Source organism: Belonocnema kinseyi, chromosome 5 (genome assembly GCF_010883055.1).
Source record: "Belonocnema kinseyi isolate 2016_QV_RU_SX_M_011 chromosome 5, B_treatae_v1, whole genome shotgun sequence".
In the NCBI taxonomy this organism is placed as follows: Eukaryota; Metazoa; Arthropoda; class Insecta; order Hymenoptera; family Cynipidae; genus Belonocnema; species Belonocnema kinseyi.
Window position 1 is genome coordinate 96,885,476 of NC_046661.1, and position 10,761 is coordinate 96,896,236.

Below are 10,761 nucleotides of genomic sequence, written 5' to 3' on the forward strand. Positions count from 1 at the left end.
AATTTTTAAGTATCGAGCAATTAATTTGGAGCCCTCAATCATATTTAAATTCACGAGGAGTAGGTGTGTAAGACTTAGGGGTAGTTTTTGTGGAAATGTAATATATGTCATCAGAGCACAAAAAAAGCAAAAAAATCTCCACTAAACGTTCATCTGATTATAATAATTTTTAGTGCGTTTTCATAGATGGTGGCACTAAATGGATGTCCTGATAACGCCACCACTCTTTTCTCTGAAGTTTAAGAAGCAAAAAAGAATTTTTTTAGCATAAAATTAGCAAACAATATGGCGTATTCCATTTTTCAATTTGCCTCAGTTCTAGGAGGCTGTCCCATAGTTAAAACTCAAATATAGTCAGTCTGACACTCTAGATGTTCAGGCTAACCATCTCTGCATCCGCGAGGAGAATGTGTCCACGCAATGGGCAGATTTTTAGTAGTTGTTTCCCCTTCGGGAAAAGGTTTTGATAAATAGCGTGACGCAGTTTCTAAATGACATCTTGAAAGTGATGGACTTGTTTTTCCTGAAATGCATTTCTTGAAGGCTGAAGATTTACAATTATATAAAGAAGAATAATAATGGAATGCATTAATCGATAAGAATCTATTGGAGAAAAGATAGAGCCATAAATGGTCCCATGTCTAAATTCCGAGATAACAAATCGGGATGCTGGTCACGGCTGCGGGTTAGGAAAGTGCTTAGGCGTTGTGTAGTACACAAACCTAGTGCTGCCAGCCATATTTGGATAGACTTCGTCCCACGAGCGAAGCGTCATATCACCCGTATCATATGAATAAAATTCTTTCGAGGACGAGATGACAAAAAGAGAAATGAAACTGTAATTTAATTCATACATTTTCAATCATAAACCCCCATGAAACATTAATCATTTTCTCTATTTTCACGCGAGTGACTTTCAATTTTTGTGTTTACATTTTTTCTATTAGTTAAAATATTATTAAAAGTATATTTTTAATTAAATTTTTCTCTGAACAAAATCTCCTTTCGCTGCTTAAAAAGGATTCTTCTCTCGACCTCCCGAGTAGCTTAATGGGAAAGCACTCGTCCGGCAATCGGAAGTTCTGTGGTTCAATTCCCAGCAGAGAAAAAGGAGAAGTTTTTTTTTTCAGAAAAAAGATCTCGAGGTAATTCGGTTAAAAGTAGAAAAATTGTAACTTTTACCTATTGAAAGTTGATGACCTGTTCTTTAAGTTATTAATGATGGACATTACAAACTTTATTTATAAGTTATAATTTTTGAACTTCTAAAAAAATAAAATCGAGTTGATAATAATGGATTATGATTTTTAAATAGTACAAATTAACTTTTGAATATTCTCAAAGAAATTGAATTTTATTGACGAATATGAATTAATGTTTTCTAATCTCCACTCAGAGAACATTCTTTTTGGTTGAAATATTAAATATTAAGTTTTTCGTTTATAATTGATCATTTTTGGTTGAAAATTCAACTAATCATTTGGAAGTAGAACTACTTTGTTGAAAATTTATTTATTTGGCTGACGATTCATCATTTTATTTGACAAACCTTTTTTTGTTCAAAATTTAATTATTTTGTTGAAAATTATTTTTTCCACTTGAAAATTAATTATTTTCACTGAAAATTTAACTCGTACATGTTTGATTTAAAATGTATCTTCTTAAGATAAATTAAAATTGAAATACTTGATTAAAAATTCCTGTATTTTATTGAAAATTCCTTTAAAAATTCAAATATTCAGTTGAAAATTCATGTACCTTATTAAAAAAATGCTCCTCTTCTGGTAGAAAATTCATTTTTTTGTTTGAAAATTGACCTGTTGGGTTAAAAATTAGTTTTTTCTTATTTAGAATTAATTTTTCTAACTAAGAATGTAACTGTTCCTTTTTTTTCGAAAATTTATCCTTTTTGATAGAAGGTTAATCTTCTTGGTGAAAAATTAGCTTTTTTAGGGAAAATTTAATTATTCTACTTTTAGATAAAAAATGTATCTGTTTTAAGAGAAAATTCAACTATTTGTTGTAAATCCTTATTTTTTGGTAGAAGAGTACTCTTATTAATTGAATCTTCATCTTTTTCTTTAAAAATTAATTTCTGTAGTTGAAAATGTAACTACTTCGTTAAAAATTCGTTTATTTTGTCATCGAAAATTTATTTCAATATCTGAAAATTGAAGTATTTTATTTTTGGCAGACAATTTTTTTTTAGTTCAAAATTCATGTGTTTTGTTAAAAACTAAATTTTTTAAATGAAGCTTTATCATTTTAGTTAAAAATTCGCTTTGATTATTCCATTTTAAATTCATCTTTTGGATTGGAAATTCCACTATTTGGGCAAGAATTCTTATTTTTTCTTAAAAATTCATTACTGTGATTGAAAATTAATTTCTTTGGCTGAAAATCTTTTTTGTTTTAGTTGAAAATTAATTTTTTTAACTGAATATGTAAATATTCCATTTTTGCTTGAAAATTTATATTTTTAGTTAAAAGTACATTAATTTCGCTGGAAAATCGTTTTTTTTATATTTAAAATTTACTTTTCTAAATATAAATTGAAATCTTCTAATCGTTATTTGTGAAATTTTCTTTTTTAGTTGAAAATTGTATATTTTATTGAAACTGTATCTTTTTTGGTAGCAAATTTATCTTTCGGGTTTAAAATTGGAATGTTTTGTTTAGAATTAATTTTTTTTGTTTAAAAATTTATTGTTTAACTAAAAATTGAATTCTTCTATTTTTGTTTAAAAAATCATTTTTTCTTATAAAAAAACTATTATGTCAAAAATTAGTTTCTTGGTTTTGTTTAACATTTTAACTATTTTAATTTGAATTAATGTTTAGAACTAAAAGTATATCTGTTCTATTTTTTGTAGCAAAATAATTTTTTTTTCATAACGATTTAATGTTCGTCTTTGAAAATTAAACTATTTCATTGAAAATATACTTTGGTATGATTGAAAATTAAGTTTTTCTACTGAAAATTTAATTATTATATTTTTAGATGAAAATTTATCTGTTTTAGGTGAATATTTTAATACATATTTGTTAAAAATACTTTTTCTTTGGTAGAAGAGTATTCTCATTAGTTGAATTTTCATTTTTTCGGTTAAAAATTAATCTCTGTGATTGAAAATCGAATTAATTCTTTTTAATTCGTTTCTTTTTTTATTGAAAATTTATTTTACTAACTAAAATTTAAGTATATTATTTTTTCTATTAACTAGTTGTACTATTTGTTGAAAATCAGTATTTTTGTATTATTAGTTGAATCTTTATCTTTTTGGTTCAAAATAAATTTTTGTGGTGGAAAACTGAACTATTTTGTTTAAAGTTCGTTTTTTTGTTGTTGAAAATTTAGGTTATTAACTGAAAATTAGAGTATTTTATTTTTGGTAATAACTTTCAACTATTTCTTAAAAATGATTTTTTTCCTGTTTGATATTTATCATTTTAGTTAAAAATTCACTGTCAAGATCTTTCATTTTTTGTGAAAAATTTCCTTTTTTTTATATAAATGTAATCTTTCTTCGTTGAAAATAGTTCTGTATTGTAGAAAATTTAACTATTCTATGTTTTGCGAAAAATTCATTTCTTCATTTAAAAAAATATTTGGTTAAAAATTCGTTTTTTCTTTAATAAAAAATTTATCAGTGTGCTCTTTGGCTGAAAATTCGTTTCTATTTAATTGAACAATTTTTTTAAACTAAATATGTAACTATTTCATTTTTATATAAAAATGTATATTTTTAAACTTTCCACGTGTACAAGTTATTTTTTTCACTTCTAAAATAAATAAAGCGATACAAAAATTGATGAAAATTGTACATTCATTATTTGAATAGTTGTATAGACTAATATCATCATAATATAACATCAATTACGAACTGTGCGCGCGTATTTTTTTTTTTTTAATAAATTAAATAAAATTTCATAAAATTCTTGAGAAAATTCAAAATTATTTTTGAAAATTTCAGATATGCCAAATCAAGATTACAACAAGAAAGTTAATCTTTAGCCAAAAATTTTAGTTTTTAACCAAATAATAATTTTAATTTTAATTAAAAAAACAGTTCAACTCATTCTAAAAAAAGAGTATTTTTAACAACAAAAATTTACAAAGTAGTTCAAGTGTTAACCCAGTAGTTAAATTTTCAATCGAACAACAATAAATTCCTACCAAGAGAAAAATTTGCAAACATCTTTTAAAATAACTCCATTTAGTCAAAAAATCTTTAAAAATCTTTAAAAATTAAAAAAATTGCATCAGGCATTTTTAAAAATCTTTCAAAGATTTTTGAAGTCCTTTTAAATTTTCTTTTCAAATTAATTTAAAAAAAATGAAATATTATTTTAAATTTCCCGGGAGTTTTAAGAAAAGTTCGTTAAATTTTGGTCTACAATTTTTTAATTTTTTCAAGTTTCTTATTATTTTTTTGTCATATTAAAACTTGTAGATATCTCTTAGACTTACTGGAATTTTTTCTAAAATTTAAAAATATTACAAAATTAAAAATATTTGCTTTAAAATATTTCAGCAAAAAAAAACACATTTGAAATTTTCCTCTGGAATCTTAAAAATATGTAATCTCTTGAAACGTTTCGAAAATTCTTAAAAAGCTTCTTTTTAAAATATTTAAAAATATACATTTTGCTTATAACTTTTTGAAAAATTTTCTAGTTTTAAATAATTTTCAAATACTTTCAAAGTTTCTAAATGTCTCTTAAACTTACCCGAATGATTTCAAAAATTTAGTAATTTTGCAAAATTGAAAAATTTAGCTTTAAAATATTTTTCTTCTTTTTTTTACATTTAAGGAAATCACTTTAATTGTTTCGAAAAATTTTTCAATTTTTTCCTGACATTTATTTTTAAAAATAAAAAATCATTTAAAATTTTAAGATTTTTTTATTTGATTGAAACCGAATTATTTTCCAATATTGAAAAAGTCATTTACAATTGAAATTTGCTCGTTTATTAATAATGTTTAGAAAAATTTGAAGATAAATTATATCACAATATAAAATTACTTATTTCAAAATGTCAATGTACAATCGCACAAAATCGAATAATTGCTCATTATAGTAATAGAAGTTATAATAAAATTTTAATTAGCCGCGCAAACTCCTCTATTTTTCTGACTGGTCAGTGCTATTTGCATATTTAGGCGCGAGATTCAAATTTAAATAATTCAAAAACTTCCCTCTAAAGTCATGAATAAAATATATTGTTTTAAATTCAAATTGAATCGAAGAATCCGATTGCAAAATTCGCGATGTACAGGTATCTCAAGATATCAGACCGTGAAATCATGAATTAATGCAATGCCAGTTTTGTTATGGAATTCAAGTAGGCACCTGGTTAAGTGCCCACACGACCCTTTTTCTGGAACACGAGTTAACGAACAAGCCTATCATATTAATTTATTAGCGCGGAAAAAATAATAGAAATTGCGTTAGAAAATAAATTTAAAATAAATAATTGAATCATTAAATAATTTTTTAATTATTTTTTCTGATAAATATTTTTTGAGGAAATACTCACCACTCTCAGAGATGATGAATCTTCGATTTCTGACATTTCCCTCATTGTTCTTCTTAAAGGAATTTCTCCTTGATAAAGACAATCGGCATAAATTTCAAGATGTGCCTCGGGCTGTTTTTGACGAAGAACAAAAACGAGATTTTTAATTGGGTCAATTACATCTAAACTGTCAATTACAAGATGCTCCGAGCAGGAAAACCCATTTTCGGCAGTTTCGAGAATCACTGAAAATTATTCAAAATTTGTATTTTATTAACAGGGTGTCCACCTGAGCAGAAAATAGGGAAAACCGGAAAATTACGGTAAATTTGTTTTCACTTTAAATGGGGAATTTTGCAAAAGAATTTTTATTCAGACTTTGAATAGTGAATTTTCTAAAGTAATTATAATTCTCAGTCGCGACATAAAACTTCAGTAAAGAAATATAATTTTGAATTCGGCAAAGATAATTCCCGTGAAGAATTATAATTTTAACTTTTGAGGAGGGAATTTCATAAAGAATTATTTTTTAATTCAAGATAGGCATTTTCGGAAAGATTATTAATTCTGAGATAGAACTGGGAATTTTCGTTAAAAATAATAATGTTAATTTTAGGTTCACTTTAAAATAAAAAATTTCGTTGCAAATTAGAATTGTTCCTAAAATATTAAACTTTTGAAATAAAAAGGGAATTTTTGAAAAGATTTTTTATTCTTATTTAAAAGAAAGGCGAAAGAAAACCCTGTACCAATTTAGAACTTTTCATAATTTGAATCTTTTTTCATCCAAATTTTGGAAAAAGAGAGTTACTATACTTCCGAATGATAACAGAAAATTCTGTAAGTAAATATATCTCTGACTTGGAGCAACAAATTTTGGAAATAAATTAAATTGTAATTTATGAAAAAGCGAATTTACAACAACAAAAAATCCCTTTCTCCAAGTCAGAATTCGTCAAACTTAAAATTTCTTGTTCAAAAATATAATTTATTTAAATTCTACAATTATTTTTCAAAAAGGAATTGGGAAAAATGAAAAATCTTGATTAATAAAATTTCCGAATTAGAAACTTCTCTAATAATAACATTCCTGACAGTTTATAATATTAGTTCATTTGAAAATTCACGACTCGGAAATTTCCCAAATTAGAAAAATCTTAAATAATAAAATTCCTGAATAGTTTATAATATTTTGGAATCGTAAAATTTCTGAACAATCAAACTCCTGAACAGGTTATAATATTTCCGAATAATAATATTCCCTAATTAGAGAATTCCCTAATTAGAAAATTCCCGAATAATAAAATTTCTGAACAGTTTCGAATGTTAGCGAATCAGAAAATACCCGAAACATAAAATTCCTGAACTGAAAAATTACCCGAATGATAAAATTCCTAAGCTCAGTTTCTAATATTACCGAATTAGAAAATTCCCGAATAATAATATTCTCGAATAATAAATTTTCCAAATTTAAGAATTCCCAAATTAGGTAATTCCCCAAATTAGAAAAATCCTTAACAGTTTTTAATGTTAGCGAAACAGAAAATTCCCAAATAATAACATTTCTGAATAGTTTATAATATTCCCGAATCACAAAATTCCCAAATAATAAAATACTCGACTGATAAAATTCACAATTTAATCAAATTTCCGAATAATAAAATTTCTGAATGATGAAATTCCCGAATAATAAAATACCTGAACATGTTATAATATTCCTGAATAATAAAATTCCCAAAATCGAAAATTCCCGAATAATAAAATACCTGAACAATTTATAATGTTAGCGAATCAAAAGATTCCCGAATAATAATATTCCTAGATAAGTTATAATATTCCCAAATAATAAAATTCCCGACTGATACAATTCCCAAATAATAAAATTCCTGAAAAAATTATAATGTCAAAAAATCATAAAATTCCCGAATAATGAAATTCCCGAATTGAAAAATTAACCGAATAATAAAATTACTGGCAGTTTTTACTATAAACGAATTTTAAGATATCCGAACATGAAAATTTCCTAATAATAAAATACACAAAGTATAAAATTCCTGAAAAGGTTATAATATTCCCGAAGAATAACATTCCCGACTGATAAAATTCCCAAACTAGAAAATTCCCAAATAATAAAACTCCTGAACAATTTATAATGTTAGTGAATCAAAAGATTCCTGAATAATAATATGCATAAATAAGTTATAATGTTCCCGAATAATAAAATTCCCGAATTGAAAAATTAACCGATCAATGAAATAACTGACAGTTTGTGCCTTAAACGAATTTTAACATTTTCGAATAATAAAATACACGAGGTATAAAATTCCTGAAAAGGCTATAATATTCCCGAAGAATAAAATCCCCGACTGATAAACTTCTTAAACTATAAAATTCCCAAAAATAAAATTCCTGAACCATTTATAATGTTAGCGAATCAAAAAGAATGATCGAATAATAAAATTCCTGAACAAGTTATAATATTCCAGATTTAAAAGATTCACGAATAATAAAATTCCCGACTGATAAAATTCCCCATTTAATAAAATTTCCGAATAATAAAATTCCTGAATGATAAAATTCCCGAATAATAAAATTGCTGACAGTTTGTACTATTAACGAAATTTAACATTTCCGGACATGAAAATTTCCGAATAATAAAATACATAAGTTGTAAAATTCCTGAAAAGGTTATAATATTCCCGAAAAATAAAATTCCCGACTGATAAAATTCCCAAACTAGAAAATTCCCGAATAATAAAATTGCTGAACAATTTATAATGCTAGCTAATCAAAAGATTCCCGAATAATAATATTCCTAGATAATCTATAATATTCCCAAATAATAAAATTCCCGACTGATACAATTCCCAAATTAGAAAATTCCCAAATAATAAAATTCCTGAACAATTTATAATGCTAGCGAATCAGAAAGGATTATCGAATAATAACATTTCTGAGCAGGTTATAATATTCCTGAATAATAAAATTCCCGACTAATAAAATTCCCAAATAATAAAATTCCTGAAAAATTTGTAATTTTAACGAATCAGAAAATTGCCGAATAATCACATTCCTGAGCAGGTTATAATATTCCCGATTCAAAAAATTCCCGACTGATAAAATTCCTGATTTAATAAAATTTCCCAATGATAAAATTCCCAAATAATAAAATTTCGGACAGTTTTTAGTATTAACGAATTTGAAAATTTCCGAATATGAAAATTTCCTAATAATAAAGTTCACGAGTTATAACATTCCAGAATAATAATATTCCATGATCATAAAATTTCTGAACAGGTTATAATATTCCATAATCTGAAAATTCCAGAATAATAAATTTCCTGAACTGTTTATAATTTTCTCGAATGGGAAAATTCCCGAAGAAGAAAATTCCCAACTGATGAAATTCCGGAATAATTCAATTTCTGAATAATAAAATTACTGACAGTTTGTAATATTAATGAATTTAAATTCTCCGAATATAAAGATTCTCAAATAATAAAATTATGGAATTATAAAATAACCGAATAAGAAAGTTACTTAATTATAAAATGCTCGGATAACAAAATTCGCGCAAAATTTTGTTATACATATTATTTAATTATTTAAAATATGATAATCAAATATTTATATCAAAAAAATTATTAACAATTTTTAAAGTTTCTAAAACTATTATTTAAATTAAAAAGAACAATAATTGGAACAATATTGTTCTGGATGAAGTATTCTTTCAATTATTGTTAGTTTAAATTCAAACGATATATTTTTAATAGACTAACAATAATTATTTTTAAGAAATTTTTAAATGCTTAAATTTAATAATTGTATAATTCAGGAATTTTCTAGTTCGGATAATTTATAATTCGGCAATTTTCTGTCGGAAATTTTAAAATCCGATAATAATCTATCAGAAATTTTATTATTCGGAATTTTTCCAATTCGACAATTTTATTATTCGAGAATTTTTCAGTTGTGCCTAAAAATTTGACAAAATAATCGAAAATGTTGATACAAGAAATATCCTTAAAGAATGATAATTTACACTCTTTAACAGAGAATTTTCATACTTAAATAAAATTAGTTGATAATTTTTATTCTGTTTTAGAAGAAGAGAATTTTAAAAATATCTCGTTTGAAATTTAAAATTATGATTCTTTTCCGAAATTCCCTGTACCAAATCAGAAGACTTTAAATATTTATAAACTTCTTGAAACTTAACAAAATATTTTGAAACCCTTAAAATCATTTGAATTCTTAAATTTATCGGGAAAATTTAAGAGTTGATCCATCAGGTAAACACTCTTCATTTATTTATGAATTGACTGATAAGCTATAAAATAATAATATTTTTTTTAATTAATTAGATTTTGTAAAAAGAAATATGCAGCACTATTTTAGAGTACTTTAAAAAATTAAAAAGAAAGAAAATATTTTTTTAAATCGATAGTTCAATAATAATCCGTAAGACTAAGTGCCAAAACTTTTTTCAGTAAAGTTTTGTTTTTTATCTTTTTTATATTCCGCATATCCAGAAAAATCAATTTTTTATTTTTGAAACTGCTAGATGAACCTCTAGATAAAAAAAATGTTAAACATTTCAAGTCTAAGAATAATAATTATTGTAAAAGCATTATTATGTAAGAAAATAGATTATCAAAGCATTTTATTATGAATAATTTGTTTAATTATTAATTTTAATTGCTCTTACCTCTTTTGGTGTGTCTGTCTAGCATAAGTACAAATTTATCTTTAGTCTTGGAAAACTCCGCAGCGAGCAATATTTCATCTTCACCTACTGGTTTTTTTCTAGGTCTAATGTGGTTTATGGAAATACTGAATTCATCATCCTGCAGTGCATTTTCCAAGTGTCTCGTAAGAACTGAAAAAGATACCAATTTTATTTATATAATAATATATTATTTCAGAATTTAAAAAAAAATTGTATAGCCGTAATCATTTTATAAATGTAAAAAGAAACGGTTGGAAAGCTTACTGCTTACAACCAGTTTACAATTGTAAAGGTTGAAAAAATTCAAAAATTTCTCGAATTTATTACCCCAATTTCAACCTGTGGTAGGAATTAGGAAAAAATTTTTAAAAATTTGAAATTTTTGGACAGATGACAATTTTGCCCCAGCGATACTTTAAATGACACAATAAACATCTGCGAACATGGGGAAAGAATAATTCTACTAGGAGACATGAACGGTTGGGTGGGCATCCAAAATCAGGATACAGAA

The 10,761-nt window shown here is 24.8% G+C and overlaps 1 protein-coding gene across 1 annotated transcript in view; it reads right to left on the reverse strand.

The window, feature by feature from the left end:
- Positions 1–10,761, reverse strand: part of LOC117173792 (gonadotropin-releasing hormone II receptor) — a 133,148-nt gene that overhangs the window by 6,641 nt on the left and 115,746 nt on the right. Inside the window, exons 9-10 of the mRNA XM_033362435.1 lie at positions 10,230–10,400; positions 5,543–5,766 (exon numbers count right to left, since the gene is read on the reverse strand). Of these exons, the coding sequence (XP_033218326.1) occupies positions 5,543–5,766; positions 10,230–10,400 (395 nt within the window). The remainder of the gene's footprint in view (positions 1–5,542; positions 5,767–10,229; positions 10,401–10,761) is intronic.